Source organism: Pteronotus mesoamericanus, unplaced genomic scaffold (genome assembly GCF_021234165.1).
Source record: "Pteronotus mesoamericanus isolate MK-2021 breed Mesoamerican mustached bat unplaced genomic scaffold, CSHL_Meso_final scaffold_167, whole genome shotgun sequence".
Classification (NCBI taxonomy): Eukaryota; Metazoa; Chordata; class Mammalia; order Chiroptera; family Mormoopidae; genus Pteronotus; species Pteronotus mesoamericanus.
Window position 1 is genome coordinate 8,739,105 of NW_026555308.1, and position 27,903 is coordinate 8,767,007.

The 27,903-nt window shown below is 49.1% G+C and overlaps 1 protein-coding gene across 3 annotated transcripts; it reads left to right on the forward strand.

Moving 5' to 3' along the window:
- Window positions 1–939: 939 nt before the first annotated feature.
- Window positions 940–23,357, forward strand: CIITA (class II major histocompatibility complex transactivator). Of its 3 annotated transcripts, XM_054589231.1 has the most exons (18): window positions 940–1,086; window positions 1,315–1,410; window positions 3,983–4,045; window positions 4,224–4,304; window positions 6,522–6,566; window positions 7,866–8,018; window positions 8,480–8,620; window positions 9,566–9,730; window positions 10,680–10,748; window positions 11,613–13,263; window positions 14,096–14,254; window positions 14,960–15,031; window positions 17,700–17,780; window positions 18,347–18,439; window positions 19,825–19,911; window positions 22,245–22,328; window positions 22,492–22,575; window positions 23,282–23,357. In XM_054589231.1, exons 1-18 carry the CDS (start codon window positions 960–962, stop codon window positions 23,355–23,357), a joined length of 3,327 nt encoding a protein of 1,108 aa, XP_054445206.1. In that variant the 5' UTR covers window positions 940–959. The 3 variants fall into 3 exon arrangements, with proteins under 3 accessions (XP_054445206.1, XP_054445208.1, XP_054445207.1); XM_054589233.1 differs by lacking the exon at window positions 7,866–8,018 and having other exon boundaries at window positions 944–1,086; window positions 10,680–10,752; window positions 12,664–12,670; window positions 14,061–14,254; XM_054589232.1 differs by lacking the exon at window positions 7,866–8,018 and having other exon boundaries at window positions 944–1,086.
- The last annotated feature ends 4,546 nt before the right edge of the window (window positions 23,358–27,903 follow it).

Below are 27,903 nucleotides of genomic sequence, written 5' to 3' on the forward strand. Positions count from 1 at the left end.
ATGCTTTGTATACAAGGTTTTGTGTGGACATGTCCAAGATTGTCTTACAGATTAAATGAAGTCGCATCTAAGGTATTTGCTATATCCTTTTAACAAACGATAATGATGGATCTTACAGAGAATCTGCCCCAACTCCTTCAATTTACAGATTAGGAAACTGAGGCACAGGGAGGAGCAGAAAAGTGCTTGAGGTCACCCACAACAGTAGAGCATAACAGTTAAATGCAGGCCCTTGAGTCAGACTGCCCAGAACCAGATCCTGTTTCCACCTGGACTTGGGTTACCTTGTATGCAGTCACTTCATATCTCTGAGACTTAGTTTACTCAGGCATGAAATGAAGACAGTAATGGTACCTACCTTGTATGGCTGGTGTGAGGACTAAACATACTAGCCCAGGTGTCTGGCACACAGTAGGTGCTCTCTCGTCATTTATGACATTGTGAGATGTATAACTCAAGTCTCTTGGCTCAGAGGTATAAGATGTTTTGACTTTACACTTCTCCAGTGTCCTCTCCTGTATCACAGACATCTTTCTGTTATAATTATAAGTCTTTTGGAGGTAGGAGGTATGGCCTTCTATTCCCACTGCCCTGGGAGCTGAATGAGCACTTTTGCTCACTTTTTTAAAAAAGATTTTATTTATTTACTTTTAGAAAGGGGAAAGGAGGGAGAAAGAAAGGGAGAGAATCACCAATGTGTGATTGCCACATGTGCATCCCCCACGGGGGACCCAGCCCGCAACCCAGGCATGTGCCCTAGACTGTGACCCTTTGATTCACAGGCCAGCACTCAATCCTCTGAGCCACACCAGCCAGGGCTGCTCACTTTCTTGGGCTGCCCAAACCTTATCCTTTACTAAGTGACTCAACTTGGAACTACATTAATTTTCTGCACCTTTTCAACATTCTATGACATGACTGAGTGTGTTTCCCTTCCAGGCAGTGGACAGTGTGCCGCCATGGAGCTGGGGCCCCTGGAAGGTGGGTATCTGGAGCTTCTCAACAGCAATGCCGACCCTTTCCAGCTCTACCACCTCTATGACCAGATGGACTTGGCTGGAGAAGAAGAGATGGAGCTCTGCTCAGGTGGGCTCTTTTCCCTCGGTCCCCTCCCAACCCCTCGTCCTGCAGTAGAGCCTGGGAGCAAACAGGGCAAGTGCAGACACTGAGCTCCCATCAGCACCAAGGACAGCTCCTATCGCTTCAAGAAACTTCCTCTCGAGGCCATCTCCCAGCCTCACCTGTCTCTCCCACCTTCCCCACCAATCCTCTTCCCAGATCTTTCCTGCTTCATTCAAGGGGCTTTTCCCACAGAACCTGACATGGACACCATCAACTGCGAACAGTTCAGCAGGATGTTGTGTGACATAGAAGGTGACGAAGAGACCAGGGAAGCTTATGCCAGTATCGGTGAGAAAGTGTTCTGAACCCAAAAAAAGGACAATTGTGGGGAAAGGTTTTTTTCTCTCTCGTTAATCTCACCCATTCACCATGAGCCACAGCAGGCCCTTCTCTCAGAAATCAGGACAAGGGGGATGGGGAGCAAGGACTAAAAGAACAGAGACTCCAGGGAAGCCTCCAGGAAGATGGAGAGTAGTAAGGGAAATAGACCCCTCTACTAAAGACCTGAAAGCAAACAAAATCTCACTTTTACCTTCTCTGCCTCCCTTTCTATACCTTTTTCTACTTCTTGTTCTTCCCTTCCTTTTCACAAAACCCATAGTATACATCCCTCCCACTCTTTCCCCCTAGCTCCTAAGCCAAACTACTCTAGTATTTGCACTTACTTTTGAATCACAAGATATGTAGCATCCCAACAACAAAGGAAGTAGATATTATTAGTATCTCCATTTTACAGATAACAAAATTGAGGTTCAGAAGGGTGAAACAATCTACCCAAGGCTGCATTAGAGATAGTAATGGGTAGGTCTGAAATTCTAACCCATGTTTTTCTCATTGTAAAGTCCTATTAACCATAAAAAGGGAAGTATCTGGGGTGGGAAGGTTTGTCAAAACATAAGTGGAGAGGCTAGTTTGCAGCTTTAACAAGAGCTTCCTGACCAGGATGCCTCAGTTTGGTGGAGCATCATCCCATGCACACAAAAGCTGAGGGTTTCACTCTGGTCAGGGCACATACCTCGGTTGTGGGATCAATCCTGGGGCTCATGTGGGAAGTGACTGATCGATGTTTCTCTCACACTGATATCTGTATATCTGTCTGTCTGTTTCTCCCTCTCTCTCAAAAATTAAAAAACACATCCTTGTATGAGGGAAAGAAAGAAAGAAAGAAAAGAAAAGAAAAGAAAAGAAAAGAAAAGAAAAGAAAAGAAAAGAAAAGAAAAGAAAAGAAAAGAAAAAAGGAAGAGGGAGGGAGGGAGGGAGACACAGTTCTCAGATAAAGGCAGAACTCTGGGGAGAGGTGTTTCCATTACTGTTGTTTTGGGGGTGGGGGTGGGGTAAAGGATCCCTCCTAACAAGAATTACCACTATTTCATACAGATACTTTGTTAAATTAGAAAACGACTCCACTTTTCTGGAGGATGCATTCCCCACCCGGAAGTAACAGCCTGGCTATTGAAGTGCAGGCTGAATCTCCTGCCCCCATTTGCCTTCTTAGCTGGGCACCCTTGGACAGTGAACAACTTGCACAAATGTTCTTACTTGCCCTTTTTCTGGCAACACAAGGAGCACATCACTCAGGAGGTCTGTGCTCAGCACAAATGTGGCCAGTCTTTCCTCAGGGCACAGCCAATCCAGCATCACATCAGGCCAGAAAATGGAGGTGTCTCAAAATTGCAGAACCAAGAGCCTGCACACTTCCTTTTCTTCCTCGGAATTTACCTGTGGGAAGCAGAAGGGTTTGGTGCTGAGGGAACTCATACTTCCTCACAACTGGAGGCAGCAGTAAAAGATTTGGGCATCACTTAGGATTTGGGGGTTCTTCCCTTATGGGCATCTACACAGGAAGTGGACCTGCCTGAGCAAGTGGAGGATACAGTGTCACTCGAGTGTGCTCCTCAAACCTGTGGGTTTCTCCATGCCTTGGCCTGAGCACACAGTCATTTGAGACATCCTGAAATATTACATTGGCTTCCATATGTGTAATGGGAATAACAATCACATATGCCCCATGGAATGGCTGTGAGGATTAAATAAATCTCTGTGTGTAAAGTCATTAGAAAAGGAATTTGCAATCATCGTCGTCATCATCATCATCATCATCATCTTCTTCATTTCTGCCCTTACTCCATTCTTCAGCTCAGATGCCTTTTATGGCTCCGCATTGCCTATAAAATCAAGTTCTAACTTTCTCCAACATGAAACTTCTACTGCAGACACCTGCCTCTCAGTGTTTCCCACACATAGTGCAAATACCTTCCCTTTCTCTGTACCCACTACCCAGAAAGCCCTCCATTTTCCACCTCTCAGACTCTGCCCTGTCTTTCAAGGCCTGGCTCCAGGATCCCTTCCTCTGGGAAGCACTCCCCGACTGCCCCATCCCACTCTATCCTCAGACCTCCTGCCATGGCAATTGTCTTTCTACTCATTCCAAGCCACATTCTACTTCATATAATTAGCCATCATTTATTGAGTGCTTACTGTATACTGACTACTGTGTTGGATGCTTTAAATGCAGAGCTGTTAATCCTCATCATCCATCTCTGGGTTGTAGTATTATTTATTCTCCTTACACAGACAATGAAATGGGGGTACAGAGAGGTTAAGTAACTGGCCCAAGGTTGTATAGCTCTTAGGGCTAGTGGGGGATAGAGCTGGAATTTAAACTCAAGCCCCCATGACAACTCATCCACACTACACTGTACTACTTTATAGCAATAGATAAGTTTTCATGGATACATACCCCATCCCTTCAATTAGATTAAGAGCCCATGAAGGTTCAGTTTTCCTTCATTAATTTGATCATTCTTTCAGCAAACATTGAGAACTCACTAATTGACTGTACTTTTCCTTGTCTGGGCAGCGGAGCTGGACCAGTATGTATTCCAGGACTCCCAGTTTGAGGGCCTGAGCAAAGACATTTTCAGTAAGTTGGGGGCTCTTGGCTGAGCCCACATTTCTTTCCTTATTCCTTTTGGAGCACATAATACCTGGTGGCCACCCTTTGATGGACAGTCAGATCCCTTCCCAATATAGGGACAACGCAGTTTTGCCTGGAGCATCCATTGACTGTGCATGTTGGTGTCTTTGATTTTTCTTTAAAGTTGAGCACATAGGATTAGAAGACATAATCGGCGAGAGTGTGGACATGCTGGAAGAAGAAGGACAAAAAAGTCAGAAAAGACGTGAGTGAGCCCCTCCCTGATCATACCCAACCTTGCTTGACTACTGGCCTTGCCTTGGCTCCAAAACCTGTTGTGGCTTCCAGTTGCTTCCCTCATTGAGCCCTGTCTAGTCCAGCTGGGTGTGAGTGTTCTGCCTACCTCTCCCTTTACCACTGCTCCCTGGTGACCAAGGAAACTGACAGCCTAGGTGCAAATGACTACCCTCCTGGTAGGTCTCTGTCACTGGCTGTATTGACTGCTCTTTCCAAAAGACCTCTGGGTTCTTACTTCCCTTTTGTCCTTAGTTTTCACCACTGTATTTGAAGGAGGTCTCTTCAAGTGCAGGGTTCAGCAAGAATTGGGTTTTAATTCTTTAATATCTCTTTGAGCATAAGTAGCAGGTCCTGCACCTTTTAGAGCTTCCTACTTAGTGTCCCTGCCTCCTCAATCTGTCCTCACCTGGCAGCCAACATGATCTTTTAAGTACAAATAAGATCATTTTGCTTCCCTGTTAACCTTCCAGTGGCTACAAGATACACACCACAAGGCCTGCATGATCAGGTCCTTTCCACTTGTCCAAACTCCCCATAAGCCACTGTGCTCCAACCACCCTGGCTTCTTTCCATTCGTGTAACCCACATACATTGTCTAGCCTCAAGGCCTTTGCACTTGCTGTTTTCTCTATCTGTGATGTCTTCTCCCACTTTGCATGGCCAGCTTTTTCAAATCTTCTGAATCTTGCCTAACTGGATCTGGAGGCCTCCTTGACCACCATTTTCACATAGATTACCTCATTTATTTTCACCTTGCTGTGTCTCTCCTAGCACCTTAGCACCTGTTGTAATCTGAACTTATTTTATGTATTGCCTTTTGCCTAGTTCCCCACTGTGAGGACAGAGACTTTGTCTTTCTTACTCATCACTACATTCCCAATGTCTAGCACAGTGTCTGGCATGCAGTAATACCTCAATAAATATCTGTTGAATGAAAATATCTGTAAAATGGGCATAACAGTTAATCAAGTGCATACTATGTGCCAGACCATGTGTAAGCCCTATACCAGTTTACTTATTTTCATAGAGTTTTCCTCAGTTTATTTCCCTCAGTTTTCCTCCTTGAAGACAACCTATGTTGTCAGTTTCCTTTTTGCCTTGTTAGAAATATTTTATTTATCTATAACCCAACTAATTTTTTTTTAATTTTCTGCACAAATGACCACATTTTTACCCCACTCTTCTAGCTTTCTTCATGTAACATGTATGGGAGGTCGTTTCTATATCACTGATGAAGAATTGTCCTGCCTCCTGGGAATTCTCCTCCCTCCCTCCCCCCTCCTTCCATTCCTTCCTTCCTTCCTTCCTTCCTTCCTTCCTTCCTTCCTTCCTTCCTTCCTTCCTTCCTCCCTCCCTTCCTCTTTCTCTCTCTTCCCCTCTCTCTACCCTCCTCTCATTTTCATTTGACAATTTTTTTTCAACATTTTATTATGAAAAATTTCCACATACAGTAAGGGTGGAAGAATTGTACTACAAACCACCACATACCTGCCACTTACATTCTACAATTAATGTTTGGCTATATTTGCCTTAAGACATATCTACCCATCTGTCCATCCCTCTATCCACCCACCCATTCATCCATGTTATATTTGGAACATTTCAAAGTAAACTGCAGATGCCAGTACACTTCCCCATACATCTTTCAGCATTTTTATCCATTTTCAGGGCTGCATGGTATTTCATTGGTGGATGAACCATAATGCCCCTTGCTAAGAGACACATAGAGTTTTTCTCCATTAGTGTGCTAAGTGCTTGATAGTCACTCACTTATTTTCAATGTACTTCTGCAAGGAAGGAATCACCCACCCCCACTCCCCATCCCCCATTTCACAGATGAGAGATCATAGTCTCAGAGAGGTTGTGTTGCAAAAACACACAGCTAGGAAGGGATCAAAAGCAGGTTATTTTTAATTTTCATTTCCTTAAACTCAAACTTATCTTGTCTGTCCCTTCTGTGTCTCTGCCACTTCCAGTGCCTCACTTCCCTGTGAGCTTCAACATGGAGTTTGGTCACAAGCAGACAGACAAGGGGACAGGAATGGTCAGGGGAGGGGAATGGGACTCCCAAGGCCACTTCTCTGACATTTAAGGCAAAGCTATTTGGCCTGCTGGGGTGCAGAAGCCCTTCCTGGCTTGGAACATCACTTCCCTGAGGCTGATGACCATGGTGTTCTCTCTGCAGCCTTTCCTGAGGAGCTGCCTGGGGACCTGAAGCACAGGAAGCTCGGTGAGCAGGGCTGGTGGGCCCAGGGAGACTGCAAGGCAGGAAAGCTCGGGCCTCCTCAGGTGTGCATATAAACTGGCATTTAAAAGCTGAGGATCAGAGAGGTGAAGCCACTTGTCCACAGTCACACAGCTGTTGAGGGGTGGAGCTGGGACTGAAACCAAGATCCATGGTTCCAGAGCTTGTATAGCTCCAGGGCTGCTAGGAGACTCAGTTTCTCCTACAAAGACTCTTTTCTGCATGATCAGGTCCTTTCCACCTGTCCAAACTCCCCATAAGCCACTGTGCTCCAATCACCCTGGCTTCTTTCTGTTCCTGTAACCCACATACATTGTCTAGCCTCAAGGCCTTTGCACTTGCTGTTCTCTCTATCTGTGATGTCTTCTCCCACTTTGCAGGGCCAGCTTTTTCAAATGAGTCAGAGTTGAGACCCTGCTCCACCCGCCCCCACCCCCCGCCCACAATCCCCCCACCTTGTTCCGCTGCCTCCTCTTTTCAGAGTACAGTCATCTAGGGTTAGCTGGTCACCCAGTGCCCTCCTGCCGCCCACCCCCTCCCTGCCTCAGTGAGACTCCTCCTCCAAGCTCACCTTCTTCTCCCACCAGTTGCTTCCTCTTCTGCCTTCCCCTCCTCTCTACTCTCCTCCCACCCAGTTGTTATTGCAAAAGTCAGAAGACCAGCCCCTGAGGAACAGACTGAGGAATGAAAGGCTCAGAGTCTGATGGAAGAAGCCTAGTCCCCAATCTCAGGGAGTTCCAATCTGATGGGGGAGATAGGGAGCCTGCCCATGAAGGGCCCATGATAGTGAAGTAGTCCCTATCTCCAGGGAACTCTCAGTCTGCTGGGGGAGGCAAGTTTCTACCCTCTTCGATCTTCCCATTAAATCTTCCCTGCCCCAGTCTGATAGGGGTACAACCTCTCCTTTGTTTGAGAAGTGCGTGGTGCTTCTTGAGTCCCCCCAGGAGCTCCGTGTCTTGTTGTAAAAGGTGGTAGGGGCTTGGGCCAATGGCCTACTTATAGGTCTGTCCTGCCTTAGTGGCCTAATGGGTCCATCACTAGGTCTTCATCTCAGGAAACTCTAAGGGCCTAGTCACAAGTAGAGGGCTGGGAACAGGGGCTGGCTGGCACAGAATAGCTGCTGATCAAATCAGCTTCACCCAGGGCTAAGGAGAGGACAGGAATTTCCTCCAACTGCCAGGAGAGAGACCTACTCTGCTCTTGGAGCGCTCCCCATCCAAGGAAGGCCCCTCTAGAAACCCACCTAGATTTCATGCAGCCTCTAACATGGCTCCTTCCACACAGCCGAACCCCTAAATGTGCCCATGGTGACTGGCACTTTCCTAGTGGGGCCAGCGAGTGACTTGTCAGCTCCGTCCTGCCCATCACCACCTATTCTGCTCAACAAGGAGACAACATCTGGACAGACCCGGCTAGAGGAAATTGTCCCGATGCCTGGTATGTGAGAGGCTTGGAGAAGGTGGGCTTCCCCGCTCCCTGTGCCTGAGGAATGACTAAGGCAGGGGCCACCAGGGACAGGAATCCCAGTCCCAACTAGTGTCACCCACTTCCGTCCCAGCCCATCCCATCCTTTGGGTCCCTATCAATTCAGTCCATGCCAGAAAACATGCTCTAGAAGGAACCATGTCCCTGGGAGGTACAACAGGGAATCCCCATCAATTAAAGAATTCACTCACTAGCCCAATGCATTCATCATCTGTGAATGGAGCACCTCTTTGTACTAGCCACTCTGTTAGGCGCTAGGGACACTGCCACGATCCAGACAGACACAGCTGCTACTCTTTGGGTAATTGGAGCCCTTTAGAAAGGGAGTCAGATGTTAATCAAATAATCACAAAACAGGATTACAAACATAGGTGCTGCAGAGGATCCCAACTCACCATCTTCGTCTCTTGCAGTGCCCGCCTCCAGTTCCTTGTTGAGTTGCCTGAGTCTCCCTGCGGGACCCATCCACATCATTCCCACTCTCCCTCTTCCCCAAGGGCTCTGGCAAATCTCAGGAGCTGGAACAGAGGTGCCCAGTATACTCATCTACCAAGGTGAGGGAGTGAGACCTAGCCCTGGCGCCCCTACCCGCTCTCCCTGCTACCTGACTGTTCCCTGATTGTGTCCTCTTCCAACCCCAGGTATTTGGCAGTTGTAGCCTAGTGCCTTTTCATGATCTACTCTCATCATAACACCTTTCTATGTCCCCATTTCCTAAGAATCAAAGTAGAGGAGCAGAGCTCCCCAAGGTGGTCTGGGTGAATCACTCTCTGAATGGCTGTGTGGCCTTCTATGTGTCATTTTCCCCCACTAAGCCTTTTTTCCCCCCGCTACTAAATGTTATATTTTTAAACTACAACATCAATGAGTACTCATTAAAAAGCCAAACAATAAGAGATGCTTACAAGTGTTGGGTTACTGAGTCTCTCCCACAACTCTCCCAGGATACCCTTGTCGACAGTCTGGTGTCACCCTTGCATGGCTTTCTCTGAACTACCTTGTTTCCTGATCAGTGAAATGATCCCTTCTGATTGCCACACTGATGGATTGTGAATTGTTCAGGGAAGGCCATGTTTGGGCTCACAGGGATGGGAGAGAGAATGAGGCCAGGGTACACTTCCACTCAATTAAAGAGCATCCTTTGAAGGTCACATGCCAGCTTTCGTATAATGCGCCGGTATCCCAGAAGCAGGGGAACATCCTGGGCGTCTAGGAAAATGAGCACCATACAGTAGAAAACCTGCCATAGTAGCACTTGCCCTAAGCTCCCTATGAGCTGATTGTGTCCATTTCACAGATGGGGACACCAAGTCTCCAGGAGCTAGATGTAACTCCAGAGCTCTTTTCTCAACTCCACCCTGAGAAGCCATCCTTTGGAAGTTTTCTTCTCCTCTCTCCAGAGTTCCCAAGCCCCACAGCCTGACTTGAGGTTGGGTGACTCAACTAGGTTCCTGGGTGGGCACCTGGTTGTTCTTATACTTTCTTCACACCTCATGTAGGCAAGATGTCCCAGGCCAGCCAAGCACCCCCTCCCAGCAGCCCAGCTATCCACAGCCTCCCAAAGTCCCCAGACAGGCCTGGATCTACCAGCCCCTTCGCCCCGTCTGCAGCTGACCTTCCCAGCATGCCAGAACCAGCCCTGACCTCCCGTGCAAATGTAGCAGGTAAGGACCTCAGGGTCTGTGAGGGTCACTGGAAGCAGGTTTTGACCCTGGAGAAGAAATTGCTCCAATAAGCTGCCTTCAGGGGCAAGCAGACCATATTTATGTAAAACAGGGAGAATCTCCAGGGAGTGGAGGGCCTGGGAGGATGGGCAAAGAAGACAACTGGAGAATCCATGTCCCACCTAAACAAGGCCATCACCAGCTTGTCATGCAGCAGGAAAGCCCAGTGTGGCCAGATCTTCTGAATTGTCAGCAGAATCTGGAGATTTTGATTTTTACATAGATGCTGTGATTTTTAAAACCATAGTAAAAGCCCTGGCTGGTATGGCTCAGTTGGTTGGAACATCACCAGGGGTGTCCAACATTTTGACATCTCTGGGCCACATTGGAAGAACAGTTTTCTTGGGCCACACATTAAATACACAAACACTGAAAACTAAGGAGCTAAAAAAAGGTTTTAAGTAAATTTATGATTTTGTGTTGGGCTGCATTCATAGCCATACTGGGCACCATGCAGCCCACAGGCCGTGGGTTGGACACCCTGCAAAGTCATGGGTTTGATTCCTGATTGGGGCACATGCCTAGGTTGCGGGTTTATTCGGTCTCCAGTTGGGGGTGTGTACGAGAGGCAACTGATCAATATTTCACTCTCACAGTGTTTCTCCCCCCCTCTCTCTCTCACTTCCTTGTCTTCTCGAAGTATGTTCTCCAATGAGGATTATTAAAAAAAAAACAACTCAAAAACCCGTGGTAAAATTTTTTTTTAAAGTAAAACTGGCCAAAGAAAGACATCTTTGAGCAGGATACAACCACAAGTCCCCACCTTCGAAGCCCTCCAGCCCTTGTTGGCTCTGCCCTCTGGGTACTCAGACGACTGAATGCCTCAGAGGGAGGGAGGACTGTAGGGTGCCCCTCACCCTAATTCTGACACCGCCTTCTTCATCTGCAGAGAACGAGACGTCCCCCACCCAATGCCCGGCAGCTCACGGGGTCTCCAGCAAGCTTCCAAAATGGCCTGGTGAGTGGCAGCAGGGTCCCTCTGCCCTGGGTGCTGAAGGCAGGATCCCAAGTCTGGTGTCACTTCATTCAGTTCACTCAACACCTGTTCAACCCCTTCTTTGTTGGCACTCACTCACTCACTCACTCACTCCCTCACTGACTCATTGGGCCCTGCCATCATGTCAGCATTCATTCTGGCACTCGCTTACACTTAAGTAATATCTACTGAGGGCCTGTCCCTCAGTAAGCCCATGCTCGGTGTTGACATCTTGTTTGTGAGGCTGAGAGAACAAGACGAGGGAAGAGTAGGTGATTGAGTGAGGGGGTGGAAGGAGTTGATAAGTGTGGGACAGCCGGTGAGAATGAAAGAACGAATAGAGAATGGCCAGGTTACCAAGTGCTTACTCTGTTCCGAGTACTCTTCTAAGCATATCAGATATATTAAATCATTAACATCACAAACAACCCTCATATTATCCCCGTTGTACAGACAAGGAAACTGAAGCATAGTGGGGTATATAACATGCTTAAGAGTACACTAATTGGTGAAGCTAAGATTTGTGCCAGATACATGGATCCCACAATCTTAATTCTTAGCACCCCACCAATGTCCTCCCTATTGTGAGTGAGCAAAAGGAGGAGGTTAATGAGTAAATGAAGGAATGGATAGGTATATGAATGAGAAGATGAGGGAATGAATGAGTTAATAAATGAATACCTGGTTGCTGAACGAAGGAAGCAGTGGATAAAGCAGGTAGTCAGTAAAGATTGTGTGGTGAAGAAGCTAGTGATGGCGGCTGGGTTGGCTTCTTGGCTGCCCTCATGGTGGCCAGTCCTGTCACTAGCCTCCTCCCCCCACCCCACACATCTCTTGACTTTGCAGAGAGTGTGGAGCAGTTTCGCCGCTCACTACGGGACAAGTACCAGGCTGAACCTGCAGGCCCGGAAGGCATCCTGGTGGAGGTGGACCTGATGAGGGTACGGCTGGAGAGGAGCAGCAGCAAGAGCCAGGAGAAGGAGCTGGTCACCCTGGACTGGACTGAGCGGCAGCCAGCCCGCAGGGGTCTGGCTGAGGTATTGCTTGCTGCTACTGACCGTCGGCAGCCGCGTGAGACACAGGTGATTGCTGTGCTTGGCAAGGCAGGACAGGGGAAGAGCCACTGGGCCCGGGCAGTGAGCCGGACCTGGGCCTGTGGCCAGCTGCCACAGTACGACTTTGTCTTCTACTTGCCTTGCCACTGTTTGGACCATTCAGGGGACACCTACCGCCTGCAAGATCTATTCTTCTCCCTGGGCCCACAGCCACTGCCGGTGGACAATGAGGTCTTTGGTCACATCTTGAGGAGGCCTGACCGTGTCCTGCTTATCCTGGATGCCTTTGAGGAGCTCGAAGCCCAGGACGGCCTCCTGCACAGTACATCCGGACCCATGTTGGCGGAGCCTCGCTCCCTTCGGGGGCTGCTGGCTGGCCTACTCCAGCGCAAGCTGTTGCGAGGCTGCACCCTGCTGCTCACAGCCCGGTCCCGAGGCCGCCTGGCTCAGGGTCTGAGCAAAGCTGATGCCCTGTTCGAGATGGCCGGCTTCTCAGCTGAGCAGGCTAAGACCTACGTGCTGCGCTACTTTGAGCGGCTGGGAGCCGCTCACCACCAAGAGAGAGCTTTGGCACTCCTCCAGGGCCAGCCGCTTCTCCTCAGTCACAGCCACAGTCCCACTGTGTGCAGGGCTATGTGCCAGCTCTCAGGGGCCCTGCTGGCGCTGGGAGAGGAGGCAGAGCTACCCTCCACACTTACAGGCCTCTACGTTGGCCTCCTAAGCCCAGCAGTCCGTGACAGCCCCCCTGGGGCCCTGGAGGCACTGGCCAGGCTGGCCTGGGAACAGGGTCGCAGACACCACAGCACCCTGCAGGAGGGCCAGTTCCCATCGGCGGAGGTGAGGGCCTGGGCTGTAGCCAAAGGCTTGGTGCAGCGTGCCCCTGGGGCCCCAGAGACCGAGCTGGCCTTCCCCAGCTTCCTCCTGCAGTGCTTCCTGGGAGCCCTGTGGCTGGCTCTGAGCAGTGAGATCAAGGACAAGGAGCTGCCACAGTATTTGGCATTAACCCCAAGGAAGAAGAAGCCCTATGACAACTGGCTGGAGGGCGTACCACGCTTTCTGGTCGGGCTGGTCTTCCAGCCTCATGCCTGCTGCCTGGGAGCCCTGGCAGGGTCCGTGGCAGCCACTGTGGTGAAGAGAAAGCAGAAGGTGCTCACCAGATACCTGAAGCGGCTGCAGCCAGGGTTGCTACAGACAGGGCGGCTGCTGGAGCTGCTGCACTGCGCCCATGAGGCATTGGACACTGGCCTTTGGCAGCATGTGGTGCAGGGTCTCCCCACCAACCTCTCCTTCCTGGGTACGCGGCTCATGCCTCCAGACACCCACGTACTGGCCAGCACCTTGGAGGCAGCGGGCCGTGACTTTTCCCTGGACCTCCGCAGCACTGGCATTGATCCCCCTGGACTCAGAAGACTTGTAGGACTCAGATGTGTCACCCGTTTCAGGTGGGGACAGGGGATAAGAAGGGGGTCTTTTTGCATTGGGCACTTGTGTGGTCGTGATACCATGCTGAGATCAGCATGCCAGGTCTCATGTCATATGCACAGCAGCCAGGTCAGGGCAGAAATGACTCCTTCATTTTTTAAGATGAGGAAACTGAAGCTCAGAGAGGGATAGCAGCTTGTCCAAGGTTGCACAGCCAGCATCCTGCAGGGTAGCATCCTTTTTTTCAAACATATGTCAGGCACGGGGCCATGTCTAGAATCTGTGACTGATTGGGGTTCAGATTTGTTTTCTTTTCTCCACCCCTTGATCAAGCCACCCTTTTGTCATGGTTGGATTCAAGCCACTGCCTTACATGGACTCTCTGCCTCTGTCCATTCTCTCCTCTTCCACTTTACTGTATTTCACCAAGACTTGAATCTGGTCATACTTACAACGCTTTAGAGGGATCCCACTACCCTCAGCATGAAGTCAAAATTTCTTAATTTGTCTCATTTGAATCCTTCTACAATCTGTTCAATCACTTCAGCGTAATCTCCAGAGACTCTCTCCCACCTTCCCCCTAAACATACCTTACCCAATCTGTAAGGTCTTACACCATTGTAGTGATTCACTCAAGAATTTAGCACTGAACTTCCTAATAGCCAAAGCAAAAAGGGAAACAAAACCACTCAGAGCGGGGGCTGGAGTAGTCATTGAAGGCTTTCAGAAGAAGTACGGGTGAGGCTGAGGAAGGAAAGTATCTGAGTAGGCAGGAGGGTCCTTCACGGAGCTGCCCCTCCATTATGGTCTAGCCCAGTCGCTGTGCCTGGGTCTGAGGCCCTCCCTCCACAGGGCTGCGTTGAGTGACACGGTGGGGCTGTGGGAGTCCCTACAACAGCATGGGGAAGCCAAGCTACTCCAGGCGGTGGAAGAGAAGTTCACAATCGAGCCTTTCAAAGCCAAGTCCTTGAAGGATGTGGAAGACCTGGGCAACCTTGTGCAGATCCAGAGGTGAGAGAGAACGGAATGGGAGGTGGTCCAGGCCATTCAAGTTGAAGGCATATAAGACCTAAGATCAAGTTTGCCATTAGCACTTCCAATGCCTCCTCTCCTTTTGGGACACCCCATGCTCTCGCCCTGGGCAATGGCTACCCAGAGTCTCTCAGTGCAGTTACCACCCAGGCAGAGCCCCTAGGACTTACACTTTGTCCCATTCAAAACTTGCCTTCATGTACATAGTTCTTTCTTAGCTAAAGCCAGGGACACATCTCCCTTGCTAAGAGTTAAAGAGCTGTCTTCTGCATCTAGTAACAGAAGTGACACCTATGGCCAGCTTTCAAGGCAACCAGGACCAGTATCATCCCCATTTTACACATAGCAGAGCTCTGAAGTCCTGAGAGCAGAGGGAACTTGACCACAGAACAACTGTCTTTCACTCATGCCATCATCACACATTGTTTGAGCACTTACTGTGTGCTGTCTGGGGTGGGTGCTGGTAAGTGTCTTCCCTGAGGCTCTCCCACGACACGCACAGTAAAGCCTAAATAAGGCCCTGTCTTGAGAATTTTCTTTCCAATGGTGGGCTACAGTGGCCACAAGAAAGGTAGTCTTTGGGGGGAATTTGGGGCCCTGGGTCAGGCATCCTGGGACACATAGGTAGGGGCTCAGGGACAGGCAAAGAGCTTACTCCCGCCTAACACTGCCCATTCTCTCCAGGACAAAAAGTTCCTCAGAAGACACAGCTGGGGAACTCCCTGCCATCCGGGACCTAAAGAAGCTGGAGTTTGCGTAAGCAAAGGGATGGGTTGTCTCAGGTCCCCATGAGGTTCCTTCTCCAGCATTAGCTGGGCTTGTGCCACCAGAATGGAGATAGGTCCCCGTCATTATTCTTACTCTCTTGCCTCACCCCTCTGGAACCTAGCTTCTAGCGGCTGGGGCATGGCTGGTCTGGGCCAGTAAAGATCATTGGCCCATTTACTGATGAACATGCTTATTTGAATTCATTCATTCAACAGACCTATTCAGATGAACAAGGCCACTATCCTCAAGGAGCTTGCAGCCTAGTGTAAATAGACAGTTGCCACCTGCTGTCGTAAGCGGCAGGAAACTCGACGGTTGTGAGAGTGCAAGACTTATGAGAGATCATGGAACTTTCTGGAGGAAGCAATTGTAGCAATGAAACGTGATAAAGGAGTAGGAATGAGCCAGGTGGCGGGGCCACACAGGGTGGAGGTACTGTTATTTTGTCCCCATCGTACAGATGTAAATACTGAGGCCTAGAGAGTATTAATTGTTTGTCCAGAGTCACAAAAGTCAGGACAGCCTGACTCTTGCTCCAACAAAGGAAAAAGCTAAATTTGTATTTGGTAAAGGACTTTAAAATCATCTAATGATTAGGAAGGAATTATTAAACACCTACAGTATACTCAGTGCATTTTATATATAATCTTACCAATTTCAAGAGCTACTCTGGAAGATAGTCATTATTTTCCCCATTTTACAGATGAGAATCCAGTGAGGTTAAGTCACATGCCCAAGGTCTCCAGCTGGCCACCCACAACCTGTCGGCTCCTCCTTGTCACTGTTCCCCCTGCACCCCAGAAGATGAATTGTTTCTTGTTTCAAACAAAGACAAGTTGTCAAATTTGTACAGAGATAAAAATGGTTCTGAAAAGAGGAAACGTATGAAAACAATCACCAAAAGCCCCACTAGCTTTGAATTATTTCTGGCTTCAAAAGCCCCTAGTTCAAGGTCAGAACGGTGTTCTGGGGAAAGCAGCCATGGGGTGGAACAGCCCAGAACCAGGAGACAGGCCACCTGGAGGCCGGAAACCCCAAGAAAGTTCTGAGGAAGGAAGGAAGGAAGGAAAAGAGTATTTTGGGTGTATGACTGGCAGCCACCGTTCCAGCCACTGCTCGAACATGCAGGGGCTAAAGATCACTAGGAGGCTGTACTGGCAGACAGGGTTCTTCTCTGATTCAGCCCTCGTTTATCTCTTCAGCCTTACCTCCTCTCCTCACTCCCTTGCTCACTCCACTCCAGTCACACGGGTCTCCCTGCTGGTTTTCAGTATTGCTAAGCATGACCCAGGCTCTGGGCCTTTGCATCGGCTGTGGCTTCTGCCGAGGACACTCTTCCCCGGATAACTGTGTGGCCCATGCCCTCATTTCCTTCTCGTTTTCACTAAGCGAGGTCTTTTCTGACCACCATTTTTAAAAGTAAAATTCCATCCCACTAGCCACTGTATTTTTCTCCACGTCACAGAGTATCTCCTACACCAGGTAATTTATCAATTTCTGCCTTGCCCACTGGAATGCCCGCTCCCCAAGGGCAAAGTTGTTGTTTTTTTTTTTTTTTGCCTGTTTTGTCCACAGCTGTTTCATGATGGGCACTATGGGCCTGGCACACAGGAGGCAAATAATCAATATTTGATGAATGAATTCCTCAATCCTTCTAGAAACCTCATATGATAAGGGCTAAATGTTAGGAGTCTGAGGTTCAGAGGTGAAAGGATTTGCCCAAAAGACCCCAGGGGAGGGAAGTGGCAGATCCCAGATTCAAATCAGATTTCGGACTCCCAACTCACAGCCTTTCATTGAGACCAGTGGTTCCCAACCTTTGGGATTTCAAAGACACAGTATTTCAGAGAGAATGTAAGTGACTGTGCAGTTACCATCTTCTAATTTTTATCAAGTATATTTTTTCAAATAAGCAAACTAACCACTGCTAGCACTACCGCATTAGCAAAGAATTAATATTTTAGTGTCAAAAAGATCCACAGAATATAATTTCAGAATAAAGAACAGTTCTATCTTTACACTGAGTATATTTAACCATATTTTAAAAACAAAACACCCATCCATTGTCTTTATTTTTCTCATTCCCTCCAAGTCTAGTCTAAATAGCAATCCAGAGCATGTGACCTTGTTGTGTGAGTTAGTTAACCTCTCTGCACCTCCATTTTTCCACCTGTAACATGGGAATAAGAAGTCCCCTTAGCTCAGCGTCATTGTGAGGATTAAGTGAGATCTAATCTAAGTGAAGGATATGTTGTGTTCCTGGCACATACTAATTGCTCAAGACACAGTTCTGTTATTCAAATGTAGCGGCAAATACATAAACCATCTTTCCTGGGCCTCGTACTGGCCTTCAGACCAGCATTTGGAAACCACTTTCCCAGGCCAGGGCAGAAAAAGGGTGCATGCAGACGTTGGCAGGAGTAAGAATCCCACTCAGGATGAAAGCTGGGGAGCTCCCAGCTGGCTACTTGAGGGGGCCTTGTGAAATCTACCCAGAGCAGATTTGGGGTCCTACCTGGTGGGGCGGGGAGAAGGGAAGGAGAGGGGACCTCAGAGGGCCTGCCTTCTGTACCCTGTCTGTTTCCCCTTCCAGCCCAGGGCTGAATTGAGAGGCTGTAACTGTTTCAGGGTCTTACCCCTACTGTTTGCTTCCTAGGCTGGGCCCTGTCTTGGGCCCCCAGGCTTTCCCCAAACTGGTGAGGATTCTTGAGGCCTTTTCTTCCCTTCAGCATCTGGAGTGAGTATAGACCCCAGAGCCCTCCCTGTGACCTCAGGCTTTGACATCCCGAAACCCTACCCTGTTTGTATGTGTGTGTCTCTCTGTCCTGCTGCTTCCTTCATGGGGCTGGTGTGAGTGATCAGATGACCCCACTGCAAGGAAGCGATGGTGGAGGGGAATCCCCAATAATTTTTTTTACAAGTCAAATCCTTTTGTTATCTTTGCAATTCTTCATCTCATCTGTTGCTCCCAGCAGCCCCATCGAGAAGCCAGGTCAGAGAGCATGATTCCGTGGTACAGTTGAGGTACCAAGAGGTTGCCAGGAAGTTTCCCAAGCTCGTTGGGACTCCTAGGAAGCAAAATAGGGATTCAGGTCTGTTAGAACCTAGAACCTTGTCCCCTGGCTGGTGAGCTGGTTCCCCTGGAGATGAAAACTTGCTCTCAAAAGCTCTGGAGCAGACATCTGCTACAGTGTGGCCAGGAGTCGGGGAATGGGAGGAGGGCCCCGGTGAGTTAGAGGGAGGGGACGGGTCAGGTGGCCTCTAGGGTGCTGGCTGATGACTCCCATCTGATTTCACCTGCAGCCTGGACTCGCTGAGTGAGAACAAGATTGGAGATGAGGGTGTCGTGCAGCTCTCGGCCACTTTCCCTCAGCTGAAGGCCCTGGAGACTCTCAAGTGAGTGGGCTAGGCCTGCCCTTCCTGCTGCATCTGCGCCCCCATGATCCTCTGGATTTGTTATTCTTTCATTCACTTATGCATTCAATCATCCATCCATCCATCCATCCATCCATCCATCCATCCATCTGTCCATTCAGCCTTTCACTCATTCATTTTTATAATTTAATCATTTGTGCACCCAATCATTAATTAATTTAATCAACACATATTTAAGGAGCATCTAATGTGTGTAGGCTCCATTCTTGGCCCTAGAGATCCAGCTTTAAACAAAACAAAGTCCCTGACCTCAGAAGTCTTCTAAACAAAAACACAATAAACAAACAAATAAATGAATCCATAATTAAAAAGTATATAGTAATGAAAGTAAACAATGTTGAGTGACAGAAAATTACACTGGAGGTGAAATGGAAGAGATAGATTAGGATTTATCAGTTGAATGCTTTCGAAATAATACATTTTTATTCTTTTAAAAAAACTATTCTGGGCTTGGGAAGTCGGATATGGATATGGTACAAGAAGATGAATATGAGTTTTGTTTTTTACTGAACCTAGATGGTATCATCAAAATTTACCCACACTCCAGTTCATAACCATTATCATGATGGCCACAGAATTCACCAGAATTCATCAAAATTCAGGCATTTCCTTCATTGTTAGATACTGAGACTTTTCAAGTAACTTAGTGTGTTTTAAGGAACACTGTGAGTGAGCTAGATTTCCCTCCCTTAGTCCATCCGTCCTTCCTTCCTTCCTTCCCTTCCTTCCTTCCTTCCTTCTTTCCTTCCATCTTTCTCTCCTTCCTTTCTTCCTCTCTCTCTCTCTCTTCTCTTCTTCTCCCTTCCCCTCTTTCCTTTTCTCCACCATCTCACTTAACTTTTTATTGAACTCCTGCTATGCACTTTGCATTGCTCTAGGCACAGGAATACAGTAATGAACCAAAAACAGAATGACCGCTTGCCTTGTGGAGCCCACAGCCATTAGGCAAATAATGTGAACACTTATTTACAGTGCTGAAAAGTCATTCAAAGGGAATGCTAATAAAATAATAAAATAGGTGTGGTCTGGAAAGTGCGTACTCGCACGTGCGCTCTTTCTCTCTCTCTCCCTCTCTGTCATATGTATCCTCACCTCCATCATCTCACTCAGCCACAGGATAAGAGTTAGCACCAGTCTACCCACAGCCGCCATTCACAGCTCATTACCCCACAGCTCTCCTTGAGGTCCGTGGTCATGTGTTAGCTGTTCTGGGCCACCCTGTGAAGAATCAAGAGCTGCTCAGCTCTGTTGGGGTAGGGGGCGGTGCATGGAGATGGATGGACGCTGATGGGAAAAGGGGATTGCAAGTTTGGCCCTGAGCCCTTTCTCTTGCTGGGTCCCTGCAGCTTGTCCCAGAACAGCATCACCGATGTGGGTGCCCGCAAGCTCGCCGAAGCCCTGCCCTCGCTGGCTGCGTCCCTTCTCAGGCTGAGGTGAGTGGGACCCTGCCATGGATGAGGTGCTGAGCTGGTAGGCGGAGGGGAGGGCAGAGAGCCCCCTTTGTGCCAGTTGCAAAGCCCCACACTGCGACCCCGGAGGCAGTCACTACAGGCTGTTATGCTGTCCCAGTGTTGCACAGCTTGGCAGGGTGGGGGTGGGGTGGGCATTGACCTAAAACCCAGTATGAACACAACCTTCTGCCCTGGAGTTGGGCAATGCCTCTATATCTTCGTCTAGAATATGGGTGCCATCCCAATGGTCTGTGGAAAACCCTTCGTGCAGTGCTGGGCCCTGGCACACAACATTGGCCCTCTACTCCCAGGGGGCGGCAGGACTGAGCTTTTTCTAGAGTCCAAGGGTGGTGATTTCTAGAAGACTGACCATTCTCCGCAGCCTTGGCTAGCTTTTATCACTCACACACCAGTCAGTGCTTACACTGCCACCTTCTGGTGAGCCTTGGCATAGCAACTCTTGCTTTTGATTACTGCGAACCTGGCCCCTGGTGGTACACAGCAATTTAGGAACTGAGTGAGAGCTTGGACCAAATCCCCAGTCATTCAGCTCAGCATGGCCAGCTCTCCTCTCTCACCAGGCATCAGGAACTTCCCTCTCCTTCCCCGGCCCTCATCACCTGCCAAGGACTGCCGGAGCCAGATTCCCAGCGGAGATGGCATCTGGTTCATTGAGTTATTGATGTATCCATTCTTTATCCTTCTGTTCAGGGCCACTGGGTACAGCCATGAAACTTGTAGTCTGTGTGATTGGCACCCCCTAGAGTTGTCAAAATATCTAATATTCTCTATCATCAACCATGGGCCAGAACCTGTGCTAGGAGCTAGAGATACAACTATGAACAAAACAGATGTGGTTCTTACTTTTGAGTTTCTTAATATAATAAGCGAGTAAGCATATGTACAAATAAAATATTTTGAAATAGTGATTTATGCTGGGGAGAAAACTAACAAGGGCCCAGGAGTTACAATAGGAAATACTGAATTCATCAGAGAGGTCAGGGGACCTCTGAGTGGGTGGGAAACACTTCCCCTTCCATGGGCAGCTCTAGGGGAAAAGCATTCCAAGAAGAGGGAACAGAAGATGCAAAGGCGCTGAGGTAGGAAAGAGGTTGAGTCTTTGAGTGCCAGAAAGTCCACTGTGGCTGGATGTCATAAATGAGGGACAGAGGATGGGAGATGAGGTAAGAGAGATAAGTGGAGGCCAGATCATGCTGGGAGGCCCTTGTAGGTCAGGAGGAGGCTTTGGAGTGTTTCTACTGTGAATGGAGAAGCAGGTGGGGCCTATGGAGGTGACACCTGATACAACTGATGCTTAAACAAACCTCATACTTCATGGAATCTAAGATGCTATATGTTGTAAGACGTCATTTAGAGGACAAACACTGCAGATTATATGATACTCCATTGATTAGTAGATCCTAATCTCAATGATATTTAAATATATGAACATGTGCTTCTTGGCGTCAATGAACTATGGGAAGGAACCTCTGCCTGTGCAAGCAGGAAGGACCTCCTGGGTCCTAAGACTCACCCAGAAGAGATTGCAAAGCCCCTGCCTTGGTACCAGCCAAATCTTGACATCAGGGAATGCTGGAGTTTAGCCTGAATCCACTTTGCTGCAGTATAGACCTGCTGCTTTTACATGCAGCCCTGTAGTGTAGCCCTGAGGCTATCATGGCAAAGTTGTGGCCTTGAAATTAGAACCACAGCAGTACCTGGCTTGTTTAAAGGATGCTTAGTAATGAGTCAGCAACACTTGTCATGCTATTTTCAACACTACAAGCGGTGGCTGTGAATACACCACAGAAACCTGAGCCAGACCAGCGACTGGACTTTTCTCTCTCTTTTATCCTCAGTGCTGGTCATACCTTCTACAGTAACTCATTTAACCCTCCCAACCCACCCTGGGAGGTAGTAATAACCATAGCTAACATTTAGTTCATTCCACATGCCAAGCCTGTTCTATGTGTTTTACGGGCATTAACTCAACTCTTTCTCACAATGACTCTATCATGCCCATTTTATGGAGAAGCAAACCGAGCTACAGAGGAGGTAAGAAATTTGCCAAAGGTCACATAGGCGGCAAATGGCAGGGTTGGGATTTGAACTCGTGAAGTCTCGGGCTGGAAGCTATCCCCTCTCAGTCCTGCTGCTTCCCTGGACTCACTGTGTGACCACGGTGAAGAAGCCTCAATGCTCTGGGCCTCAGTTTGCCCTCTGTAAACTGGGGCAGTCATCCCAGTTCTGTATAGGTCCCCCTGGGCCCTGAACCCCTGCAACCCAAACCCTGTCCTGACTTCTGTTTCCCACAGTTTGTACAATAACTGCATCGGTGACGTGGGAGCCGAGAGCCTGGCACACGTGCTTCCAGACATGGTGTCCCTGAGGGTGCTGGAGTGAGTATGGGAACTTGGGTGGCAGCTTGGGGAGATCGGGATCTCCCTCTGGCACCATAGGAAGGACTGGGCTGGGGTCTGGTTGTCAAGAGGGTGGGGGTGGCCTTGGAATGGGGCTGGCTGGTCCTAAGGGCCAGGCCCCAAGATGGGTTTGTCTCCCCAGTGTCCAGTACAACAAGTTCACGGCCGCCGGGGCTCAGCAACTCACTGCCAGCCTGAGAAAGTGCCCTCATGTGGAGACACTAGCGTAAGTCTCAGCAGCCCCAGAGGGTGGTTCTGTGAACCTTGAGCTCAAATCCTGCTCTGCCCCTCAACAATGCGGGACCTTGGGCAAGCAGGACACATGTCACCATTTTCACCTGTTTCTTCATCTGTAAAATGGTGAGGGTTACATTTCCCCCCAAGCAGTATTGTGAGGTTTAAATTAGTCAAGATGTATCAAGCACTTAGAACAGTGTCTGGTACATGAAGATGCTCAATATGTTGGATTGAATTATATGAAATTGCTTATATAAACCATTAACCTACAAAATTGGCAATTTCATACGGCTCAAACTTATTATCACATCACCATGATGTGTAATGTTCAATACTGGTACTTTATACATTTTCAAAGCATTTTAATTTATGTAACCACTCATCTCCTTTAAGAGGATAGGGTAGATCTAATGAACCCATTTTTCAGATGAAGAGAATAAGGCACAGAGAGTTTAATCAAAGTTTCTGAGGTCATACAGCAAGTCAGCAGCAGAACCAGATCTAAGGAATGGGGCCTTGGGGTTCCTAGGCCTCTGTTGTTCCCATGTCCCCACACTGGTGTGGTCCTGCTAGTTGGGAAGTCCCCAAGGTTCCAGGTTGAGTAGGAGGAGGGATTTGGGGACCTCTTATGTTGGGCACGTCAGGTCTCACTCTCTCCTCTAATCTGGCCTCTGTGTCCCATGCACCTATTGCAGGATGTGGACACCCACCATCCCTTTTGGTGTCCAGGAACACCTGCAGCAGCTGGACTCGCGCATCAGCCTGAGATGACTCCAGTTGTGCACAGGATAAGGTAATTGGGGTGGGCGTGGGAGGGAAGAACAACAAGGGCCCCTGGGTTCAGCATCCTGGGAAGGTGAATCCATAAAAAGTGGGCAGGGCAGCAGGTGGGATCTGGGTAACCACCCCCAGACTATGCACCATCTGAGGCGTCCCCCTGTTTCTGTGCTGGGCTTCGCAGAGGTATCCTAAAGGCTTTGTGGCTCAGGTCCTGAGGACCCTCCATGTGGCAAGGATTAGAGACTGGTGGCAAGAACGGGGCGGGCGGCCCATCCACAACCCACAACCCTTAGCATTGGGAAGATGTTCCTTCAGGGACTTCCAAACCATGAGTGTTGCTGTTTCAGTTTGTTGGCTGCCCGATGTCTTGGATTGTCCTCAGAGGAACTTTCTCTATGAATTTCCTGCCTGTCACTGTGCAGATAACTGTCCTTCCACCTCCCTGCTCCTCCGACCTGTGAGGTCCCCTCCAAACCCTCTGTCTCTTCCTCCATGCCCACTGTCCTTTATATCCCCAGTCTCAACACTCTCCATGTGTCCAGCTACACCCTCCAAAAGCTTTCTGACCTACCCCCCTCTCTGGACTTCCCACAGCACTTTCTCCGAGGAGACCGACCACGCTGGAACTTGAACTGGTTCTCTGTGGACACAGCTCCTCTCGGGTCAATCCTATGAGGCTCAGGGTCCTGGCACCCAGCCCTGCCGGCTATGGAAAGGACTCATGGCCTGAAGGTGGAGAGACCCAGGCCCAGCCCTGGGCGCCTCCGGGGACAAGGTTGATGCCGGCCCTGCTCAGCTGCTGCTGCTCTGGCAGACAGGTAGACACCTGCTGGCAGCTGCAGTTCACTCTGGAGCCCAGGTGCATTTTCCACGGGACATTCTGGACAGCCGTGGCCAGGCCAGAGTGAGGAACTTAGGCAGCCACACCTCCGCCTCCACAGGTCCCTGCTGCGCTGGGGAGAAAGTACCTCTCCAGGCTGCTGTCCTACGAGGGCACAGTTGGTGCTCTGAGGATACCAGAGGGGAGCCCTGACCCACGTATTCCCACACCGCAACAGGCTGGAGTGCTGAGGCAGCTGCTCTCTGTCTGTGGGACTCACTGTTTCCACAGACTTTGCTTGCTGAGGCCAAAGCTAGGCCAGATGGCCTGGACCTTAGCTGGAAATCAATTAATGGCACACTAATAGAAAAGAGGAAAGAGAGAAATCAGAACCACAGCTGCCTTTTTAGCTTCATTTCCTCCGTCTCTTCCCTACATTCAATCCCACAGGGAGGTCCGGCATTTGAGTTATAACATGATTACCATTTTGGGGTGGCCACCATTCTAGTGATCTAATGCATCACAAAGCATGCCAAAATGCAGTGGCTTAAAACAACATACACTTTTATTCTGCTCACACGCCTGTTGTTTGGGCAGGGCTCATTTCTGTCCCACTGAGTGTCAGCTGCGGTCATCTGAAGGCTTGTTCACCCTATGCTGGTGGATGGCGGGGAGCCTCGGTTCCTCTAAGGAACTGTCAGCAGGGGACCTCTTCATGCGGGCTGCTTTGGGCTTCCTCACAGCATGGTGGCTGGGCTGTAGGGCGATCACCCAAAAAGGAAAAGGATGGGTGGAGAGAGGGAAAGAGAGGGAGAAAAAGAGGAGTAATGTATCCTTTTCATAACCCAGCCTTAGGAGTCACACAGCATCACTTCTGTCCTATTCTTTGTCCAGTTTGACAGAACCTGTCACTCTCCTCTCCTGTCCCCCACCTTGTGTGTGTATGTGTTTGGACGCACACGCACAGCAGAGTCCGCCCTGGTCCAAGTCTTGTCTTTTCAGAAAGGATTTTCTTTATGGAGTCCTGAGATTCAGTGGAAAGTTTTTTTATTAGGGGAGCAGCAAGGTCGAAGCACCATAAGCCTTGCAGAGGGGGTTGCTGCCCTCTGCCTCTGAGCCCCACTCTACCCTGGGAACCATTCCTTAGCCCAGCTGGGATTCTGCCTCAGGCAAGGCAAGCCTGGAAGGGAACTGGCAGCTTTGCTCTCTACTCGGAGAGCTGCCAGTTTGACTGTTGCTGTTTCTCACTGGGGCATGGCCTGCTTGCTGTGAAGCCCTGGTTTGGGATGACTTGGCTTTGGCAGAGTGGGGGCTGTCTGTTCAGCTGTAGTGCGCCCAAACTCATCTCCTCTTCCTAGCAAGTGGGAATTGGGGGTAGGATGGGTCTGAGGGGCTGAGACTAAGCTGCCGGGTAGGCAATTCTTGCAGAGAGGTGGGGGCCTTCTGCCTTGGTGTGGCTGCAAAGGGCATCAGGTGTGGTGACCCAGGCTTGAGCTCTAAATGGCTCGGGAACTACCTCTTAAAGAGTTTCCCTGAATTTGTGGACTTTGTGGAGTCCACAAGACCCCCATTTGTGCAGACAAAAGGGTGAGCACCAAGCCAACATCCCCCCCATTCAAAGCATCTACCACACCCATGGCCAGGTGGGGAGGGCACTACTGTACTCAAGGCTTTTAGTCTGTTCATAAAGGATAAAATGAGGTTAGAGGCTGTAATTATTCATGGTAATGATTTTAAATGATAGCTACCACTTATTAAATGAATTGATACATGTAAAGCACTTACCACAGTGCAAGAGACATAATAATTGTTCAATGAATATTAGCAACAATTGTTACTTTATGTCAGGCACCATGCTAAGCCCTTCCTACTCAAGAGGGACCATAGCCTAGGGTCAGCAGCACTGACTCTAGAGCTAGATCACCTGGGCTCAATGCCCAGCTCACCACCTGTGCCAATTACTTCTGTGCTTCGGGCTCTCGCATGTGAAATGGGCCTGCTCATAGTACTCTCTTCATTATGGGGCTACAGGAGAATCCGTGAGCTCACACAGTGAGAACAAGAGCCTGGCATACAACTCGATTTCCTATGTTGTCCTCATTTCCTATGAATATATGTTTCACTCTAGCCTTTGTGTGGGATGTTCTTTCTAGCTCTTTACAGGCCGACTTCTCATGCTTCAGGACTACATTTAAAGGACGGCCCCTCAGGAAAGTGTACTAGATCACTCCACTAAACACAGACACCCCCCACCCCCCAACTCTCCAAATTTATCGCTAGTTTATCTTTTTTACACTTTTTGTTGTGCTGTCTGCTCTCATCCTAGGATGTGAGCTCCAACAGGGCAGGACTTCTCTGCTTTGTTCATTGCCGTGCCCTTTGCTCCCAGCGAAGTGTCAGCACATAGTAGGTGCCCAATGAACATTTGTGGAATGAGCAAATAAGCCTCACCACAACTTTGGTCTATTCATTCCACAAATATGTACTGTGTACACATTGGTGAATAAGATGCTCTGGTAAGTCTTGCATTTTAGTAAAATTTTAAAAAACCTCTGGGCAGGGCTGCCAGCTATGGCTGGGCAGTCTGTGTACTGCACAAAGGCACCTGGACAAGGGGATAAATGGATGTTGCAACTCAGCCTGGGCTCCACTTGCCAAGCTGTGAGTCCTGGCGTGGAGCCCTCTCAGCCCAGAGGGGCACCTTGGTTATTAACGCCAAGTCATCTTATGAAGTGGCCAAATTACTGTCCCCATTTCATAAAGATGTAACTTGCCTGAGGTCACACCCCTATTAAGGAGGCAGTCAAGATGCAAACTTGCCTTCTGACTTCTTTGGAGGATCACTCCGCGGGCCAGGCGCAGTGGGCTGGAGTTGCTCCCGAGCCCCACCTGTTGGGTGGGAGAGGTCATGCTCACGGGAATCTGGGTGTGTGATGTTTGGAGTCACGCTGTATGTGACGGCACGATTTCACATTTAGTGGGTTTCAAGTGCATCTTTTAAACCCTCCCTTTCTCCTCAGGCCTCTCCCAATGTCTCCCTTCTCACGCTCCTTGGGCCTCTCGAATGTCTTCTGTTCACATTTTTAGTTAGCATACCCTTTCTTAGAATCACATGAAGACAAATGGTGCTACAAGTGTCCTTTCTCTTGAGTTCCATCAGACCTGTAGTACCCTCCACCTCAGTCTCCTCGCCTTAGGACGGAACTAATCGTCTATTCCTGGTTTACCATGGTGTGCATGTGAAAGGACGCTCTGAAAGAAGCAGGTGCCCTGCAAACTGGAGAGAGTTGTGCTATTGTTTTTCATGAAACTGAAAGTGGACCCAATTTCACTCATTTGTTTCCCCCTCCACCCCTCCCTTATCTCTACTGGAGTCTGCTGTGTGCCCAGTGTGGAAGGGAGGGTGGTAATACCACACCTCTGATTTCTCTGGGACTTGGACCCAATTTCCAGCTTGGCCACCAAGACTTTGCCACCACACCCCAAAGGCTGGCCCTGGTATGTGAGGCTTGTGGTAGCAGGGAGGGGACTGGTCGCAGCCTCCCACACCAGTCTAGTTTGACTATACTCTCGATACCTGGCTGGATCTCCAACTTGGGAGGCCCTGACACTTCCGCCCTATGTCAACCATGAGGTTTTCTGCTTATGGATTCCTTTCTCAAATCTGAAAAAAAGAAAAGAGAAGAGAAAAAGCAGGTCTCCAGGTGCTGAGTTGCA

Excerpts from the sequence above, each read along its gene's own strand:
- CIITA (XM_054589231.1), top strand. The coding sequence starts at position 960 with ATGGAGCTGGGGCCCCTGGAAGGTGGGTATCTGGAGCTTCTCAACAGC. Across the intron at positions 8,621-9,565 it reads CAGTATACTCATCTACCAAG|GCAAGATGTCCCAGGCCAGC; the intron begins GTGAGGGAGTGA and ends CACCTCATGTAG. Across the intron at positions 19,912-22,244 it reads GCGTCCCTTCTCAGGCTGAG|TTTGTACAATAACTGCATCG; the intron begins GTGAGTGGGACC and ends TGTTTCCCACAG.